This window comes from Cupressus sempervirens, chromosome 5 (assembly GCF_028749045.1).
Source record: "Cupressus sempervirens isolate cs-2001-9-10 chromosome 5, ASM2874904v1, whole genome shotgun sequence".
In the NCBI taxonomy this organism is placed as follows: domain Eukaryota; kingdom Viridiplantae; phylum Streptophyta; class Pinopsida; order Cupressales; family Cupressaceae; genus Cupressus; species Cupressus sempervirens.
This window is the reverse complement of record NC_143122.1, coordinates 317,961,513-317,983,700: the sequence shown is the minus strand read 5'-3', so window position 1 is coordinate 317,983,700 and position 22,188 is coordinate 317,961,513. Positions and strand designations below refer to the sequence as shown.

The 22,188-nt window shown below is 36.6% G+C and overlaps 1 protein-coding gene across 1 annotated transcript in view; it reads right to left on the bottom strand.

Annotated features, from left to right (window-relative positions):
• The window catches only part of LOC149555932 (bacterial trigger factor), a 76,545-nt gene that overhangs the window by 6,415 nt on the left and 47,942 nt on the right, over positions 1–22,188 (bottom strand). The window contains exons 3-6 of the mRNA XM_089830042.1: positions 13,123–13,235; positions 12,881–12,963; positions 12,329–12,437; positions 12,027–12,040 (exon numbers count right to left, since the gene is read on the bottom strand). Of these exons, the coding sequence (XP_089686168.1) occupies positions 12,027–12,040; positions 12,329–12,437; positions 12,881–12,963; positions 13,123–13,235 (319 nt within the window). The remainder of the gene's footprint in view (positions 1–12,026; positions 12,041–12,328; positions 12,438–12,880; positions 12,964–13,122; positions 13,236–22,188) is intronic.

Sequence of the window (22,188 nt, the reverse complement as noted above, 5' to 3'; positions counted from 1 at the left end):
ATATGGAAATGCAATTTTTGCCAAAACCAATATAGAAGCTCCTATTTCCAAGTTAAACATCATTTGATAGGTCCACCAGGTCAAGGGATTTCCATGTGTGAGGGGCCCCCAGAAGGAGGTAAAAAAGGGTTGTCGGGTCCTCAAATAGCAAGCATGTTAAAAGAATAAGAAGAGGCTGATAGGTTAGTGTCAAAGGCAAAAAAAGATAAGTCAAAGCAAATACCACCAACACCACCCTCTCAAACAATTAGTAAATCACATCCCTTCCTACCTACCCCATCTATGGATGAAGATGAAATAGAAACACCCGCATCTCGCAAGAGAGGCCCATTAGATACGGCATTTGAAAATGACAAAAGAGAAATTGCTGACATAAAGGTTGGGCGTTGCCTCATTACAAATGGTGTTTCATTCAATCTAGTGAGATCCCCTTATTGGAGAGAGATGGTGAAAGCAATAAATGATGCACCTCATGGTTACCAATCCCCTGGATATGAAAAGTTGAGAACCACCATATTGCATAAGGAGAGAAAGAATGTAGAAAACCTCCTCAAACCAATAAGAGATTCTTGGATCCAAACGGGGGTGAGCATTGTCTCTGATGGATGGAAAGATTGCAAAAACCGTCCATTAATAAATGTGATTGCTGTTTGCCCCAAGGGGGCAATGTTTTTGAAGGCGGTTGATTGTGAAGGGCAAGTAAAGGATGCAAATTTTATTGCCCAACTTCTCATTGAATCCATAGAGTCCGTGGGAGTTGACAATGTTGTCCAAGTAATAACAGACAATGCTAAAGTTTGTAAGGCTGTAGGTGCTTTGGTAGAAGCACGATATGAGCATATCTTTTGGACACCATGCACTGTCCACACCTTGAACTTGGTGATGAAAACAATGGGCAGCCAAATTGAATGGATGAAAAATGTGTATGAGGAGGGTGAGCAGATCCAAATGTTTGTGACAACCCACCATATGTCACAAGCAATTTTCAGAACTTTCTCCCGCTTGGAATTATTGAAGGTAAATTTTAAACTTTATTTAGCTTCATTTATCATATTAATTTTTGTGTCATACTTTACAAAATTTAATACATATTCTTAAATTTTTGTGTTATCAACTTATCATATTAACTTACAATTTGAATTAACATGGTAATAGGTTGCTGAAACAAGGTTTGCTTCACACACAATTGTCCTTAGACGACTTGTGAGGGTGAAAGAGGCATTGGGTCAAATGGTTATTAGCAACAAATGGGGTGGATGGAAGCAAGCTGATACAGAAAAGGCCAAAACTGTAAAGGATTTGATCTTGAGTGATAATTTTTGGAATAGGGTGGAATATGCATTAGAACTCACCGAGCCCATCATGTCTATGCTTCGGTATGCCGACACGGATGAGCCTTGTTTGGGGAACATATATGATGCCATGGACTCTATGCTAGAAAGAATGAAATCAGTAAGTTTAAATTTTTATACAATACTTTATCCTTGTTTATTGAGAGATTTTGATTTTTTAGTTTAATTAAGTTATTAACACTACATCAAGATAACATACGTGTACATCATTTGACATCCTAGGTCATTCAAAGGAAAGAGCAGGATCCTAATACCTTGTACACTAGGGTGGAGAAAATTGTTCTACATCGTTGGAACAAGATGACTACACCTTTACACCTCTTAGCATATGCACTTTCTCCTAGCTATTATAGCAGTGAGATACTTGCTATTCCTGGTAGAGTGGCACCATATAGAGATCCTGAAGTTGTTGCTGGGTATAAGAGGGCACTTAACAGGCTCTTTAGTGATCCTGATGTGGCATCAAATGTTAGGAGAGAGTTTGTTGATTTTGTCTCAAGCAAAAATGCAGAGCCTGATGCAATCAATGACCAAAGTAAATTGGATGCCATTGGATGGTGGTACTTACATGGGGAAAGTTACATGTACCTCCAACCTCTTGCCATTAAGATCTTGTCACAAGTATGTATTTAAGTTTTTTTTTCTTTTCTTATGGCCACTTAGCTTGTCGAATTAGCACTCTTAAATTCCTATTGTATTGTAAAATTACTTAGCTAGTTTTTTAAAATTTGTTGGTTGTCTCTCTAGGTTGCAAGCTCTTCTGCTGCTGAGTGGAATTGGAGTACATACTTCTTTATCCACTCAGTGAAGCGTAACCGGTTGGGTTCAAAGAAAGCAGAGGACTTGGTATTTATTCACAACAACTGGCGCCTCTTATCACGCAAGGATCCAGGATATAAGAAGGGACCAGAGAAGTTGTGGGATGTACTACCTGAGACTTCTAACTTGGATATGACTGTCCAAGATATATCTAGAATTGCCTTGCTAGATGTTGAGGAGGATGAGGAGGAGGATGTGGCTGCATCTGGGGCTAGTGGAACCGGTTTGGGTTCCAATGATGTGGAAAATGTCAATGATATAGATGAGGATGAAGCCATTGATCGCTCATATTTTGATGACCCATTTGACCCTTGAAGGGCATTTGCATCTTTGATAAACTATGTTTAAACATTTGTCATTGACTCATTGAGTCATTTATGATTTATCACTATGTTTCACAGTTTCAAACTTTATTAAGTCATAATTTATTATCTATCAATCTGATGAAGTAGTCTATGTTTTGAAATTCCATTTTGCATTTTAGTAATTCAATGTATGATTTTATTTACAACATTAGCATAGATTAATGAGTGAGTATTTAATGTTTATCTTTGACATTTGGCATTGATCAATAATCAAGTAACATTGATATATTCATGCTATGGAATGACTTAGTTTTACTTTTACAACTATATGAGTTTATAATTTTTTTTGCATATATATATATATATATATATATATATATATATATATATATATATATATATATATACTAACGAACCCACCCACGAATCCAAATGGGGAAAAAAAAAATTGCCCGAACCCACGAACCGAACCCCGAACCCGAACCCGTCCCCGAACCCGAATCAGCAACTTAGATAATCATGCATGTCCACAACGAAAAATCTTCCAACCATATTGTACTCTCCCAATAGCACGAGTAGTATGCAAAATTTGACCACTAGCTATGATCACCCTAAAGCCCCTGTGTCTTTTCGTTTGAAGTTCTGTCCTCTTGACCGATTTTTTTGATGCAAAATTATGTATAGCACCTGCATTGACCTAGGTGATCACTTGCCGACCCCGTATTACACTTCTCACTCCAATTGTTATCGCTTGGTCATCATCTGAGAGCCGTCCAATTCCCATTGCCTGTTTCATTACCCGCAGCCTTGGCTTCCTTGCTGTCCTCTGAATCAGATTGAGAATCTTCATCTTTTGAGACTAACCCTTCTGCTGGAAAATACTCGAAGGTAGCTGTCTTAGCCTTAAAAGGGCATTTATGAGTGTAGTTCTGCATTGGAAACAAAACTCCCTTCTTCTCAAATCATTTAGCTGATCATTAACCAACCTTTTTGTTTCGTTTTTAGATGGTGGATCCTTCAAAACATAATTCTTTATCTTTGTCTGTTTTTTAAGTAGATCCCGTAAACTAAGATTTATCCTTGGATGTTGAAGGCTCCATGTCCCTAAACGTTTTATAGGCTTCTTATAAAATGGATGGACTTAATCCCTTAATCCATCCCTTAAGAGGTTCCACAAGACCATCCATGAACTATACCAACAACCTTCTTTGGAAAATATCTCTAACCAAAATCGAGAGTCGCTGAAATTGAGCAATGTAAGAATCTACCGAGCCCCATTGTTTAAATTTAGCTAACTCCTTGAAGTGTAATTCAGGGTCTTTCTTGTCAAAATGTTCATTAGCATCTCAGTAAAGCCAATATAGGATGGAATCTAGTCATGGCCCAAGATAACTATGCTATGGTGCAACCACTCATGTGCTAGACCATCCAAATGTAATGCAGCAAACTTGATGGCTTTTCCTCTGGCATAGGACTCAACTGAAAATACATGTCCAGCTTTTGCACCCATGCTCTAGCAGTCATCTTGTCTAAACCATCAAAATATGGTAAAGAATGCTTACTAATTTTCTTTTTCAAATCGAAATGTCGTCCTTTACCACTTGTTTGCGGCATGTGCTTTAGCTTCACATCCATGTACTCTCTGAAGGTAATGGCTGCCATAAACTCTTCTCCTCAACCTTCCCAATCCCTCCTAAACTGACCCTACAACTCAATGATTTGTGTTTCTTGTCCTTGTTGAACTGGAAAACGGGGTGGAAAGGTGGGTCCAACAGGTCTTGAGCATATAGTCCTCGTTGGGTTGGGTAACTGTTCAAAATTATCCTCAACCTGTTCTCTCCCATAATTTGCTCCATTATGTATTTTGTTATTGATCCCATTTTGACCTGCATTATTTCCCCCATTGTTTCCACCATTATTCCCTGCATATTCACACCTTCATTTCCATTGTTATTCCCACCTGCAATCACATTAATGCCCATTTGCCATCATTTGAATTAAAACATCCATTTGTTGATTTTGTTCGTGCTCTTTTTTCAGCTAATCATTGTCCCTAAGCTATGGTATCCAATAACTCCATAATCTCTCTTCTCCCAGGTCCCTAGTATTCCTGTGCCCCATATTGTCAAATTCTTCCTGATTTTCCTCTTCCTGTCCTGTGTTTAAAGGTGTTCTAGTCCTTAAATTATAGTGATGTGTTAACGGTTGTACACACTGTCATGTCATTACTTGATTGTTTGCATTAACTTCCCACTAGGATGGCAAGATACGCTGCTCTCATATCACTGTAATGGCCTGCTCTACTACTGATTACACAAGTCAATTATTCTTTAACCCGAGGATTTGTTCTCTAACAAATGGTATGGACTTTTGCCAAGAATCTTCCCGATAACTCTAAAATTTACTTCAAATTATATGACTCATATTGCTACCAGAAAGTTATGATTTGCAGACTCATTAAATACACATTCCTTGAAAACATAGATAATGTATATACAAGTGCAAGTTTAATAGATATTGAGTTTATTTATTTCACCTTTCATACAACTGATCAAAGTTATACTCATTGAACAATCTATATAATTAAGGCCCTCTCTAAGTCTAAGAGTTCACAACAGAGTGTAGAATTAATACCCGGTTGGACCAGTATTCTCACTGAACTAATTATCTACTACTCACATAATAAGCCTGCATCCAAACTTTGCTATTCTCAGTCTCCACTGATAGTATCGATGTTAAGTTTCAACACCCCTCCACCCTGGTAGTTCTGCTATATGGCATATAAATCGTTGCTCTTGATTCTCGATAGTAAGTTGTTCACTTCTTGCACATAGCTATTACTGGAGTCTATACATAGAACCAACCTAACTCCTCAAGCCACCTATATGTGACTTAAGCTACCTTCCACATCAACACATCCAAGCTCCCATCATTCTCATAGTCCCAAGACCATTTAGGTATGGTGTCAAGACTGTCAATAGGAAGAGATTGCGTCCTTCCAGTCTGTTGGGTGGATATTTTGCAATTGGCAATTTTGAGTAGAATCCATCACAAAACAGGATGACCAGCCATAGTGTGTGAGACAGAGTCTCTCCTACCTTAAAGGGAAGGCTCCCCCTTCTCACCATTCCTTGGACCAACTCAAGGTAAGCAAGAAGTTGAGAGCTTTGAAAGGGTATTACCAATATTCTTTCCTCTTAGCTTTCTACAGAGCGAGTAATGGGCAAGATGAAACCTTGAAATACACTTACATCTAGAGTTGTAAACGGTGATACCGATAAACTAACACTAACTCAAAAGCTAGTTGAAAGCGTACCAGTTTGGCTCTAAGTCCAGTCTTAATCTACGCTATAAGAATAACCTTTACTATTGGGGCACAAAGACTTCCAGAAGTAAAGAATTCTAACTATTTTGTGAATTAAGAAAGAGATACAAGCTACAGTCAAAGCTCCTAGTCTATATATCTCCACAACTACTCCCAGTCGAAGCTTCAGCTCCGATTTCTTCCTAACTCTTTATACTCAATTATTAAGATTGTAAAAACACATGAAACAAAGATAACAAATGCAAATCACAGTCAAAGCTTCCAACTTGCACCAGTAACAATTGCACTCAATCAAAGTTCAGCTTCAAGTGTTTCTTTGTAATCACTTTTCTTTCAAAATAGCACTACACAATCAAGGTTATGCTTTGCACAATTTCTCAAGTGTTTCTTTGTATTCACTTTTCTTTCAAAATAGCACTACACAATCAAGGTTATGCTTGCACAATCAATTATTAAGATTGTAAAAACACATGAACCAAAGATAACAAATGCAAATCACAGTCAAAGCTTCCAACTTGCACCAGTAACAATTGCACTCAATCAAAGTTCAGCTTCAAGTGTTTCTTTGTATTCACTTCTCTTTCAAAATAGCACTACACAATCAAGGTTATGCTTGCACAATTTCTCCAGAGCTCTCTTGCATACAATAAAAGATGATTTTACAATTAGAGAGCACTCCTTTATATAGGCAAAGGAGTTGAGAAAGAAGAGGAAAAAGTGGGAGCAACTCAACCAACTTTGACTTAGTCTAACTAACAAGAGAAATTATTGGATTACACATCATGAGAACATGCAAATCATGTTACATGTAATTACACTTCATGCAATACATCCTCTTCAATCTACAAACATGAAATAAAGAAAAAAGAAGACGGAAAAGAAGTGAAACAATCCTAAGGATTATTTTTAAGTGCCTTGAACTTGATGATAACATCACAGATTGTAGGAAGATCTGAAATCTCCATCATCTTTGATATAGCTTCTATTCTCACACCATCAGCATATGCTGATTTCACAACTTTGCAATTTGCCGTGAGAGAATCCTGCAAGTGCTTTGCTAAGGATTTGTACAAAGAAAACTTATTCACCAAAATCTCCAAAATCTAAATCAGCATTAACTCTGACTGTATATTCTAAAGTCATTGCTGCAATTGCAACCAAATTATCATGCTCATCAAGAACTTGACATCCCATTTGTTCCAAGTCTTGCACGATCCCAATTTCTATTGCCTGACAATCTTCTAAGATTGCCTGCAACTTTGTTACAAGTTTTCTGAGTGTTTCCTCTTTATAGCCCATGAGTTTGTGGCATCTCTAGAACATTTCACAAGATGGAACAATATCACATGTGACCATGACGTCCAAATCAGAATTAGCGATCTCATCCCAATCACTTAGAATTTCTTTTTGGGTATTAGCTTCCTGACTCGAAGATGCAATCATGTCATGCAACAATTCTTCAATACCTCTGATACATTCAAGAATTCTGACTGTATCTACAATGGTTTGAGCTCCTTTCGAGACAACTTCTCCAAGCCATGCCCTTGCCACTTCCAGAATCCGCTTCTCTTGAGGTGTCTAAGATGTAGCAACTGCATGTTACAAAGACTACTGTTGAATAACCTCATTAAGGCAAGCAACCTCCTGCTTGAGCTGATTCTTTTTCTCCCACAACTCTTGATTACTCTTTGATACATTAGCAAGTGCATCATGAGCATCTTGTAGACAATTCAACCGTGGTTGCTTACCAAGTTCAATTTTGGTGAACTTGCAATTTGAATAGTTAAGTTCTTCAGCCAATTTGTCCACAGTGGTTCAACAACCTTCACAAACTTAGTCTTCTCGGAATCAACTATGATCCTTGAAACAATCTTATCTTTCAACTTGAGCTTGAAAGATTTCGTTGCATCAGAGGAAGATGCACCATCTTTTCTTGAGATTTCCAGCTGAGATTTCCTTTCAAGTGGTCCAAAACTTCCATAATCTAACCCAAGTTTGGGATTCACTCTATTAAGACCTTTGATCTTCATCCATTTGTTAGTATTCACCAAGATGGATTGAAATCTATCAAAAATGGATATACCTTCTTTCTACTGCCATTGTATAGGAAAAGGACATTGCTTATCAAAACCAACACAATGGTATTTTGGATCAAGAATATTACCATCATCCTTAATCTGAAGATTAGATGGAATTTCCAACATGTTAGGATCAATAATCTATTGTAGGGTGAGCTTGCACTAATCCATTCTCATGATATCTAGCTCTGTGCGTAGGTCAATCCATATTTCCTCTATGCGATGGACATGGATGAATGATCTCTTAATCATTGAATGCATCCCTGGATAATCAAAATCAAACCTAGCTTTGAACCTTTTCAATGTGATAAGTTGAAGTTCAGCCTCCACATTCTTTGCCTTATAAGCCGAATTGACCATATACTAACCAATTACCAAGGGTTTGGCTATAGTGATACCAAAACCTAGCCTATGCAAAGAATTCTAAGAAAACTGGACTTCCATGAGTTGTTTGGCTAATTCCATTGGTATGATCTTATCTGTACCACATCTTGGTAGACTATGTGGCTCTCCTTTGTAATATACTAATAACCAACTCTTAAATAAGTGAAAGTTGGAAACTATAGAAAGATAGCACCAAATTGATTAACTCTAGTCCAAGCTTCATCTGACACTCGCTTGATTGCTAGTTGTTTGTCAAACAAACACCAGAAATATCCAAAAATGCATCTTGGACTCTCATGTAATGATATTTGCTATGTGACAAGGTGATTTGATCATACTAGTCCTAGATAGGAACTTTTAACCAATCCTCTTTAGTGGAGAGACCCAAGAAAGATCCCATGGATGCAGCTATGTAAACCAGGTAGGAATTCATGCAGAATAACGCTGAGGTTCTTACATTAAGCAACTACTCACAAATAGCAATACTAATAAATTCTCCCCAAAAGATAGGTTCTTCATTATCAAAGATTTGAAGAATGAATTTATACATCCAAGGCTTGAAGTCACTTGAATCTTTGAGACCGCATACCCTGCTAAGAAGAGTTATTAACTCTTTGCATTCTAAATTGAAGGCTCGTTGCATATTTTAAGTTAAAGGCATTTACGTGCCTTTAGTTCAAAAATGCATTCTCTAGGAGCATTTGCATATTTTACATGCAAATGGGTAAAAAGACATGTTTGTACAACTTAAGTGATCAATTAACCACATGTTTGATTGATTTTTGAAGAAATATCACTTAGTTGGGTCATAAATAATATTTATACTATATATTTTAACATATAATGTGCCAATTATCATCCAAAAAGTAGTATTTACTAAGATGTTTTGAATTAAAACTCAAAATCTAAATCAAACTATATAGTTAATAGTCACTTAAGTGAAAAATCAAAAAGCAACTCAACTTAAAAATATAACATAAAGTGTACTATAATTACTTTAAGTGAAAAATTTAGTGTTACCCCGGCATGGGGGTGTAGTGGTGCGGGGAGACGTCAGGACGAGTTTTGGGTGTAGGAAAAAAATGGCCTCAATTTAGGGATAGTGGGGGGATGGCGGGGGTGTGGCAGCAAGGTGTGGAAGGCAGGGGGAGGGGGGGAAAGAGGGAGAGGTGGTTGCATAATATATAATATATATGACTGAAAATGCTAATTATGAAATAATACTTCAATATATTATATAACATACCAAATATAGTTGAATAGAGAAAATTGAAATGTGATTCACAAACCATAAGTTCAAACTTGAAACTTGAAACTTCATAACCGAGACCAATGACCATTTAACAAATTAACTTAGTTCAAGATACAAGATTCCAATTTCATTGTTCAACTATGAATATCATATATGATATATCATAAAGATGCTCATGATGACAATGAGCTGAGTAGCATGAAACAATGAAATGAAATAATGTATCGTAGCCATATCAAAGTGAGTACAATCAACAAAATGACAAAATGTCAATAATGAGAATGGAATCATCCCAATTGCTCTCTAAGCATGCATAAAAAACAAATTAAAAAAGAAAAGAAAAAAAATAAAAATTTAAAACTATTCAGGCCATTCGGCCGGCCGCACCCTGCGAGCACCTTGGAAGCACCCCGCAAGCATCTTAGAGCACCCATGACGCACTCGCAAACCACCCAAGTGCTCGACCGGTGCGGCCAAGGTGCAGCGGTGCATTTTCGGCCAGCGGGGGTACTCGGGTGCATCACGCACCCGTACCGAGTGCTTCAGGTTTTTGACCCCAGTGCGTGAGGTTTTTGACCTGGGTGCACGCACCCGGGTTACATTGGAAAAATTAAAATGATAAAGTAACTTAGAACATAACATAAAGTGATCTATGTTATATTTTTTAAAAAGTGAAATGTCAGCATTAAAATATAACATGATATTTTAAATTATGCAGTTGCAGCTAGAGAGTCCACCTTTTGGGCACTAAAACGACCATATCTTTTGATTGCTAACTCCGATTAAGCCTTAAGAAGATCGAATCAAAGGGAAAACCGAAAGCAATGATTTGAGCAAAACCAAAAGACCAAAAGCTAACAAACACACACTCAAAATGCGAAAAAGGATGATGAAGGCTTCAAAAATCATGCATAAATTCAACAATCAAAAAAGCTAAAAAGACTTGATGAAAGCCTTCAGTAAAAGAGTTCATTACACAAATTGGACTTGCTTGATTCATCAATACTAACCAATTAAATAATGAACTAAACTTAGATAAAAACGAAAATAAGTTGAAAAAGTTTCATACTATTACCTACATTTTGTGGTGACAAAATGCTGAACATAGTCCTAGCGATAATCGCACTCTAAGAGAAACCGACAATCTCCACTAAAATATCCACACTCCTATTGATGCCTTTCACCTTCCCATGATACGAATTCCTTACCAATCTCCCGAATAGTAATATTGTTGTTCATTCTTTGATTGTTGTCTTCACTCATCAATGGCATCCAAACTCCCACTATGTTTTCCCCAAATACTAGTTGCAGCCCCATCGCCTTGTAACCTTTAACCTTCACCTTCTTCCATTACTAACCATGCATGCACATTGAGCATGTGGACGTATTTTGCAAGTTTACTTGGTCATCCAAGTCAGTAATTGCTAGAAACAAAGTGGGTGCAAAAAGTTCGTAAAGGAAAAATCCAAGAGTTACCTATGGTCAAAATAAAATGAGCACGAACAAGGACTACTCTATCAAAGAATTTAACCCAATGCAAGCCCATGAAGGGAAAGCATACATAGGAGCAAATATCAAATGGAGAGCTAAAATACTCATAGCACAACTCAAAACGAGTTCTCACCATTTGAGATGCGAAACGGGTAGATTGACGATACCTAGGGAAGAGTGGGAGGAGAGAATGTGTCTATTTTGCAACACGGGAGTGGTGGAGACCGAGCGACACTTTCTCATCGAATGCCCAACATACAATGACATCCGCTCCAACTATGGGGATATTCTAGAAACAGGCAATTTAGGTACTCTTTTTGAGGAAACATAGCTAGACAAGATAGCAAATATAGTTATCAACATTCATTGTCGAAGAGCAGTCTTAAAGAAGCAGCTTCAAAAGGCCTAAAGTTCTCACACCCTTTTCTCAAGGGTGTGCTTGTCTTTTGTCTAGTGGGTCCTAGAGGCTGCTTTGGCCTCGTAGACGTTATTAAAATCATTCATTCAGAGTTAATTGCTGCAGTGCACTAGTGGACATAGGCACACAAGGAAGACTTGTTATTTTCTTCTATTACAAACTACCCATTCTAGCTTGGTTACTTAGCATCGTTGATGACCCCACAATCCCATTGAGTCCTAATTGGCCCCTCGGAACAAGATTGTTAAGGGCTAATGACTGATCCTTAGTGGTAATTTAAGTGGGGGTCATTACAAATATATCATTGTTCAAAACCAATTCATTTAGAATTTATTATCCTCAATTTAAATGTTATTAAAGATACTACTTATCAAAGCCAGAATAAGATATTAAAATTAAATTGAACACTTGTAATGCAAAAGATATATAAAAGATACTTCTTTCATGGACCATCAACAACAGCTATGGATTTAATTTTAAGAAAATCACAATGATGAGATTATCTTCACTATATGACCTGTATTTCACACATCAAACCAATTCTAGCCACTTATTGAAAAACGTTTGCTTAAAAACACTATAAGAAATTTTATTGAACTTACATTGCCAGTTTTTCCTGAAGCATCCACAATCCCAGATTGCCCATGTCAAATTGTAAAGAAAAACCAATCACCCTGTTAGATATCCATGTAACTTTCATTTCCTCAACCGAAGCATAAAACATAAAAAGTAGACACTAGTAAGAGATGAATAATCACACATCAAAATAGTTTTGAATTACCCATGTGAAAGCCACAACAGGAGAATATGCAGTGTTCTTTTATAGTTTGTCAAACATAAATAAGACCAGAATAATTTGTGAATGAATTCATTTGGCATAGCATATAAAACTCTTTATACTGACCTCCTTTTTGTCTTCTGAATCCTGGAACAGATTTTACCTCCTTAGCGAAGTTTGTAAGAGCGTCATCAAATGTCCTCTCCGTATCTTCACCTGAGACGACCACTCTCACCTATACTCAAGAGACAAGAACCAAAGCGTAAATATATCATATATGAACTAGAAATAGATAGATTGGCTTATCTGGTCTATCCCTGCAAGAAATCTTTTCAGGTGTATCACTTCAATCTAAAGCAAGCTACTTGTGCAAAATAACTACTATTATATTTTTTTCTATTTTAGGTCGCATCAAAGTAGAATTCAACTCAAAAAGGAAAAGAGATGACTGGGACTGAAAGTGGCAAACAATAATATCAGCTATGCATACTCCAATTCATTTCCTTTCATTCTAAAATATCGGAGAACAATGTTGCATGATTGTAAAAATGACCAGAACTACAACTTAGATAAATCAAGCTCCAGTGTCTCTTATATCCGTTTTTTGAGAACGAAAACACCTCAAACAAATAGAATCACAGTCTAGCAAAATCCCCTTTTGAATAAACAAGTTCTCACATGGATCTTTCCATCCTCGCGAGATTCAACTGTTATCTCCCTGTCATTTATCACCAAAACTTCAGGCTTTGACTTTTCCAAACCTGAAAGCAGCAAGTAATTGAAAGTGAAAAAATAAATATATATAGCCTCTGATATTAACAACATCCAAAAACAAACTATTCAATTTGCAGAGTTAAATATATTGCAAGACACTGAGGTATATCAGAATCTTATCCCAGAGATGCTATCCAACACTTAACCTGTATCTGATGCCGCTGCAGAATTTATGGTCAATCTATTACATTTATCATTGGATAAAAATGGTATCCTGAAAGAAACAAGCGGTGCAATATTTTTGGTTGCTTCTTGATTCCTGTAAAAAGGTAGGCAATGAGAACATACTGAAGATTATACCATGCAACTCAACTAAAAATATCAGCAGAGGAAGAATTCACTTACAAGAAAGCCAGCTACTCAGAAGACTTAATAAGGAATAGATGTCATAAATGGCGCATAATCAGTAGTCTAGTCATGCAACAATGAAAGGAAAATTGCATAATGAGAACTGAGATAATGAATGGAAATAGTCTATAATCTTTTGCTAGACTGGCATAACTGAGATGTCCCATCCTACTGTGTCCAAAACACTCAGAATTGTTCTCCAGGAAATTTGTCAAACATATGACACATAAACCCACTGTATTTTAATCTGTGACCAATGTACTGAAGTTTGTGTGATTGTTGAATGTTTTTTGAGAGCTTTCCCAATGCAAATGAATAAACAAACATACAATAAGCATATACCACTCTTTACCAACAATAAAAAATAATAACCCAACTTCAAATAACTCTATTTGATACTGATATGAGCCTGAATGCAATATAGCTCAGATCTGACATGAATTATCAGACTGCAATAGTTGTTGTTACATCTTCTCAATCTAAAGATTTGACCAAACAACATATAAATGACATACCAAGAAATTATCTTCTAAAACTTGATCAAGAAGGGCTCCCAAACAGTGGTCGTGTAGGTTTGAAACACCAAGATAGCAACCACTTAAGACACTTAAAAACTGTTTGCAGCTTCAAAATTGCCCTCTTCAACTTAAGAACCCTCTAAATAGGGCAATCTTCTTTAGCCACTCAAGAAGTGTAACTAATAACACCAAACCTAGGAGTCTTGGCCTAGAATCCATTAGCGTCAAGGGAGTTGTACAATCTGATCTGAATCTGATTTCTTCTTGTAACCATGCCCTTAACCACTAAAACGACCATTGAAAATGAAGAGACTATTGTGTACCAGCACTGAACATAAATAGTAGAGCTTCTCCAACTCCAAAATGAAGACAAGAAGGTTGCGGTTAGACAAGCAAGCTGCTCGCTCAGAAATAACCAGCCAAAAAAAAACAGATTTCCTTGTTTCTCAAATGAAACCCCGGAAGTAGGATTTCCTCACACACCATTGGTAAATCTTTCACTACTACAGATGTGATGATCTATAAAAGTTTCCATCTCCGTGAGCTGCTCCAAACTCTCAGGATTTACTAAGTTCCTCTCAAGAGGCAAAGAGAAAATAATCAACAAAACATAAAATGGTCAAAATGATCTCCAAGTTGCTTTTTTTTATCAAACTTCAAAACCACATGCCCTTATTATGGTCTTCCCAAGTGACTTCTTTTCATTTTTCAGTTATGAAGCCACTTTCTGTTACATCCCAAAATTTTGCTACATTAAATAATAATAAATATTCTAGCCATTGGAAAAATTCATGTGAAGTTAGTCTTTCGTTAAATTTGTTGAGAATAATGGTTCATGTGAAATTTATTTTATTGATAAAGTTGTTGAGATATTTTGATTCTTATGAAATGGAAATTTGGTTATTAGTTAATGTGTCATGTGGCATGTTAGTTAACTATTGAGATGAACTTGCAAAATGAATATCTTAGAAAATTAGAATGATTATGTAATATTTTTATTATTTCAAATTTGTTGGAAATATGTTATTACCTGAAACCATTTCCATTTTGTAGGTGCATGATGACGAGGGGAAGTGTTGCCAAAATGAGAGTTAGGAAGGGGACACCCAAATCCACCATCAAGTATGAAACTAACCACCGGGACCAAGGACTAAAATGGCTAGGCAAGCAAGAAAGTACAAGGATCACCATGAGCTATTCTAATAAACAAATAAAAACATTATAAAGAACTTGAGTAAGAATATTACCTTCATTGTGTAATGATCTTTGTGTACCGTGCAAGCTAGCATGCCTTAGTATAATAATATCACGTCTATACTCATACCTGGGTGAGTATGTACTATGAAATATGTACACACACACACACATATATCTGTGTGTGTTTATCTGAATTTCATCATATATATATATATATATATCAAAAATTACATAGGCAAGCATGAATATATATAGGAATGACATTAATATACTAAGGCTTGGGTTGGCGTGCGTTGCCACCTTTATTTTTAAAATGTTCTCTTGACTTGGAACTTTGGTCATTTAATTATTTTTGCTTGGAGCGACCACCTGATTTGTATCGGCCACCTTGTGGCATCGAGCTATCATATTAATTTTGATATTTTAAATTTGAATTCTTCCAACATTTCTTGCTACCTCAATCTTGGTATAACCAAGCCACCGTAAGTAACCATTATTCATCTTAGTTGATACTTGTTCCTTATTTATGTTCTTTGATCTTGTCACGAGTGCACACACCTATTTCTCTCTGCACAATTTTCTTAGTATTACAGATTTCTATCGATACCACATCACCGTATTTCATGATCGCGCTATACAAGAGTGATTAACAGTGATATAGATGATTGAGCCGAAGCTCATGGATTAAGTTTGTATTACTCATCAGATGCTTTGAGATCTCAGTGCTGTCATTACTACAATTTTCCATATACATCAGATCACCCGAGTTGGATCAGGTTATGTTTTATGTATTCCATCACATATAAATTGTCCTTTCCTTCCTGTATATGTTGATTCCTATCAGCTCTGCCTCTAGTTTTTATTATCTGTTTGCAAGTACAGAGTCAAATGTGACAAATTTCCATAGTGACTTTATTGTTGCACCACTATGCTCTATTTGGAAATTATGTTGTGTTGCATATAAATATAATCTGAAAGGAGCACCATACAGGGATATAGTCGATATGTCTCTAAGATGGAATGCTCTCTTTATGACTGAAATCAAAACAAACATAAACATATAATATCTTATGATGCCATAGGCCGAAAACGATTCGATGCAAGGCAATGGAATAAGATTTCATGAAATCCAAAGATTTAATATGAATCCCCCCAAGTAATGAGGACCTTTATGATCGAGCTAAAGGGAGGGAAGACTAGAAATAAATCTTGCAATGAAAGAAAGAATATAATCAGCATTAACACTTAAGATAAATATAAAGAAAGCTCATGGTAATCCTTTTGCATTTTCTTGTTGCCAAATCGAGCAGTGGGTGATCAGGCACATAAGGTGCCCATCTAAAATCCTTGGCCAAGGTAGTTAATGGTGTGTTGCCACCATGATCACTAGAGATCAAGGTACTAGCAATTGTAAGATAGATTGGTTGGAATGTATCCACAGTCTAAACAATTGACTAGTCGACGCTCTAACACCAGGATGCTCAATGGCTAGATAAGGGTGTCCCAAACCAACTCGCAGGGGAGGGAGGACCTTTCTCGTTGGAGATTGTGAGGGGATGCTAAGGGTCTGCAGTTGGGAGGTCAAGCCCATGGCAATGCTTCTCCTCTCTTCCAGATGCCAAGGCTTGTACAACTCAATGTCATCAACTACTTTTATTCTGGTAACCCTTTTCCATTTGTACTTGTTAAAATATCTTGTTTTCCTTAGAATATTTCAGAATTGAAATGCAAGTCAAATGGTAGTTAATAACTAAAGGTCATGTGAGCTGATAGTTAGAAGGTTGATAAATTCTAATTATTTGAAAATCTAGAATATAGTTAGCTCGTATTTCCTATTTATGTAAAGTAGTTAAGTAACTGACTTAACTGTATCTCTATTCATTCGATTAAGAATAGGATCTGATTTCTTTATTTAAGAATTAATTAGTTTCTGAAATTTTAGCATGTTACATTTTTTTTCTTTCTTAAAGGGCAACCAACTCATACCTCCCCTTTCTCTCTCCAAGAGAAGTGCCAACTCGTAGAGAAGTGCCAACTCGTAGAACTTAATTCTCCCTCCAAGTGTTTGATCTGATGGACGGATCTAGACTAATTGTAGTATTGAATGCTTAATTAAAAACACAACTCAGCGGAAGTCTTAATACATTTATACATAAATGAAATTAAAACTTAAGATGAGAAATAAAATTGAGAGAAAAGATGATAGAAAGTGCAAACAAAGTTTGATTTTGGAGTTCGCCACAAACGTGACTACGTCTCCGGGTCAGCTCCAATAGGGTACGACCGATCCGATTAATCTCCAGAAATCAATTACAATTATGTACCAAGACCATTTCTTCTAGCACTTCGACAACATAGCAATTCTCCGAAGTACAAAAATGGCTCTAAAAAATCTCCTAAAAAAAATCTCCCTATTCCTTTGGAAAACTTCACCAAGAGAAATTTCTCTCCAAGTCTCCCTTAATTTCCCATTACCTCCAAATGACATCCTACCCCCCTTTTTATAAAAAATAATTTGCTTAAATTGGCTCAAAACCAATTAAGGGTATAAAACAAAACACCCCCTTCGAATAACCCCCTTTGCCATTTTTACATTTTGGCATTTATACAATTTTGGGGTTTAGTTATTAATAAAATAACAAATAAGCCCTATTTGAAGAGTGGGCGGTTTGTTTGTTTCAAAAGTTAAATATAAACTTTGCCACATGCTCTTCAAGTCCAACGCGTGGCGCAGTGGTAATCACAATTTTGCCATACCTGCAAGGTCACGGGTTCAAACCTCATCAAGTGCTTTGGCGGCATCCATAGGTTAAATGACAAATCCGTTATAAAGTTGTTAAATGCTCCACGTGGTCTAGTGGCAAGGAGGGAAAGTAGAGAATGAGAGGTTGAAGGTTCAAACCTCTTCAACAAATTTTTAAACCACCAAATTCGAGCTTGAGGTGCCATGTGGCACTATTTTATTTGCTCATATTTTTGACATGTGTTATCACCTGAGCTGCTGATATCATGATGACATCATCACTATTACATTTTGCCTCCAAAATTCAAATGGCCATAACTTTCACATATGAAGTCCGCTTTTGACGAAACGAACGCCATTGGAAAGCTCTCATCGGGCTCTTCATTTTGAAATCCATTGTTGACCACTTTTGAGATGGTTTGATTTTGCCCCTTATCTAGCCCTCTGGTCTACCTGTTGACCAGAACTTTGACCAAGAATAACTTCTATATTCAGACTCCATTTTTGTCCGTTCAAGTTGTGTTGGAATCAGGATGCTGAGATCTTTCTAATGGTGCAGATTCTGGAGAGAAATGAGACTTCAATTTTCACTAAAAATATCCACCGGATCAGTGTTACATCCCAATTTTTGGCTCAATTTAAAATGTTCATATAGCCGTTGAGGTTTCACGTGAAGTCAGTTGATAGGTAAAATTAGTTATGATCTTGTGAAATGGTAAGATGGGTAATCGCTATAATTTCATATGAAGATGACATGTTAGTTAATCATTATGATGCCATTATATTGTTATCTTGAAATTGTGGAAAATTGGTTATTCATCATGGAAGTGAATTGGTGGTTAGTTGTTATGATGATTTATGAATACTAACTTGTTGAGGACTATGGTATAGTCGAGGGGAATTTCCTTGCAGGAGCATGTCGAAGGGGGGGGAAGCATTGCCAGAAAGGAATTGAGCATGGGGGGCACCACCATCACTAGGCAAATAGGTACAAGTACTAAACCACCCTGGCTATGGGTAAACGGCTAAGCAAGCAAGAGTGTACGTGGGACAACCATGAGCTACCTACTCGATACATAAGATAGAAAAAGAAAACATTAAGCATTTTGTTTAATAATTTAAATTGTTACCTTTGATCGTTGTGAAGTCTCCTGCATATATTGACACCATATTATTTTGACATCCATACTTGCACATACATGTATATGTATATGTGCATATATCAATATGATGATATTAAGTAAATATATAATTAAAATATATGCACATGTAAGTAAACATGTAAGTACAAATAGAGATGGCACAATACCATAATGCCAATATATTTTTGTTTTATAGATCTTGAGAAATATAATCTCTAAGTCCTTATTTTGGCTCCATGTCATTGAGCGTATGCCATCTTTGTATCAAGGTATTTCTTCTTTTAAATTTTAAATTAGCATCCAAAGAGTTTCGTGAGGCCGATATTGGCCATGTACATCACATCTTCTTGATAACCGATGTTCTTGTTTAAAACCAATCAAGAGTTCCTATTATATATCACCACAGATGTGAGTTTGGAGATATATCTTTCTCTCATTTCATTTGCTAAATCCGTAGAGTAGTACTTCTGATATTTCCGCAGATACATCTGATATTTCCGCAAAGCAAGCAATACTTTCCTCCCATTTTTTCTATTCCCTCGTATCTTTCTCCCTCTCCATACAATGCCGCCGCCTAGTGGTGCAGGAGCACCCTAACCATCTCTCATGGAATTTTGAATCATAATTAGCATGTTTTTGAGTCATGTTAGATTAGGGTAATAGTTATTTCATTTCATGTTATTAAGTGTTCAATTAAGGTCATGTTGACCAAGTTCATGTTTTAAGCAATGTGGGTCAAAGAGAGTCAAAATGTAGAAAATGCCATGTAAGGCCATAGAGGGAATGATAAAAGGTCATAATAAGCTTTTGGACCTATTTAGGGTACCTAGAAAGCATGTGAAAACACAAAATGCAAATATGTTCAAAAAATGTAAAATTGTCAAAAAGTTGCTGTCAGCATTTTTTGCAAAAATGACAAGTTTTGGAAGATGGACAGTCATCCATCTTGGACGAGCTCTTAAAGGAGGTGAAAGGTCATGTTTTTGTATAAAACAATGTAATCTCATGTGGAGAGAGAGAGAGAGAGAGAGAGAGAGAGAGAGATGTAGATGTGGAGAAGAAAAGTGCAGAGTATGGTGTACAATTTTGTATAATAAAATCTGCTTTGTTTTGTGAAAATCTGCTGATATACTGGTGTTTGGATCACAATCCTTGTATCTTCTCTCATATCTCATGATTATAGTGGTTCTTAAGTTTCTTACATGGTGGAATGAATCTTAAAACTAATGCAGATGTGCATGATATCATTAAGTTGTTACAAAGAGCTGATTACTCTGTATATTGACAGTAAATACTGCACAATTTCAGATTGCAGTGAACATATTGTTTGTATGTTTCATTGTGTGAAATCAGGGAATTTGTAAAGGTGTCCTCTAGTGTTTTAGATTACCATTTTAATTGTCCACAACATATCCTGTTCCATACCACAGACTTGACCACGAATCAGCATTTTAACTGTTGTTGCAAGCAGAAACAGTGAATCAGCATTCTTGAATAAAACGTGACAGAGGCCTGGTTATGGTGTGCATGTGTGTTTGAAGGTTGGTATGCATTCATGAGATGTTGAAGATTCTCTTGGAAGGATAGAATAGATGAGAGACTGAATTTTGTGAGATAGTTGTCATATTCAGCAATGAAACCCTCATTATAACAAGGGTTTGAAGGTTTGGGTATCTCCTCAATGACTAGGAGCCCGAAAGTCAGCAGTTAGAAAGTTTTTGATAAGGTAATGGTATATTGAATGTTGTTTGTTCCAGTTCTTGAGGGTTTTGAGAAGTTATAGCTTGAGTGTGTTCTTTAGGCCTATTAGCCTAGATTAGGGCCTCCGGGTTATATGCCTTGTTGAATAGTTGGGAATCTATAATTTTGAAATTTAGTCAAGCTCAATAATGGGTGTCTGAATCTGCCTTTAGTTTTGGTAGATGTTTGAAAGATTTTAGTTTCTTGCTTTAAATCCCAAGAAAGGGCTACAAGGAAGAGCCCTCATTAAGTCAATTTGTTAGAAATGGTGTTTGGAGCCCACTAAAGTGTTTAGAACCTTATGATAGTTGGAAACCACTTTATTTGTGATGAATTAAGTCTTTGGCATCAGTTTGGGGTATGGTGTTGTGAAAGATCCTGGAGGGGGTAAGGTAGTGGAGGTGTTGGGTGTTGTGAGAGGTAGTTGGTTGAGTTAGTGAAGGTTTAGGTAGAGATATTTGGAATAGGTGAGTGTGGCATGAAGAATAGGCCAACCCCCTGGTCTCTAGCCTTGGAAGAGTCCAGAGGGACTGAAAGCAATATGTTTGGTAGGCTTGGATGAAGCCTAGTTATAAGAGTTTGGTAATAAGAGCAAGTATAACACCTCCTCTTGCATCACCTAGTCCTTTGGCTCATGCAAGAAGAGTTGGGAAGAACTTAGTTATACAACTCTTGTGCTCAGGTGATGTAACCTCTGTTACAATAGTTTATGTTTATTATACGTCTGTATGGGTGGCCAACAAGTTTATAAATGTCTGATCGGGTTTTATATCAAAAGGCCCAACTCAAGGCCAAAAATGATCTTTAAATTATGATATGATTAATATCTTGTAAACTTTACCCTTGCTAGAAAGCTCTGTTTTTTAAATGAGCAATATACTAAAGTACATGCCGGTGTATGATGTAATTCTGATATATATTATTTAATAAGACTATGTGAAAGGATCTCAAGAAGTTTGGTAAACTCCAAGGACTCACCAAGGCAGAGAAGCTTTAGATAATGGATGAAGAGGAGTGGTTCCCTTGCAAGAAAGAAAGTATATGATTAGTCATTCCATAAATGATAAGAATCTTTAAATGCAAATTACTTAAGCGTTAGCTCATGATTGTCCAAGTATACTCAGTTGCCAAGCCGAAGGGTGAGTTGATACTCTAATACCAGGATGCTCAATTGTAGGATATGGTGTTCCCCATCTATTTTCAGGTAGGGAGGGCCTTTCTCGAATGAGATTGTGTAGGGATAAGTTAAGGTCTGCAGTTGGGAGGTTAAGCCCCTAACAATACAAGATGCCAAGACATGCACCAGACAAAGATGAGTTATGCATTCAAACATTTGTTGGTAACAGGTATTTTACTTTTATGATGTTTTTGCAAGTAGAATATATGACGGATTGATTTATATCATTGAATCAATTAATTCCTTTGATGAAAGCATTTTTTCTCAGTGATGTAATTGGTAACCAGTTAGATCGGTTGATCTTCCAACTAAACATGAAGTATATCTATATGCAAGAGATAGGTTTA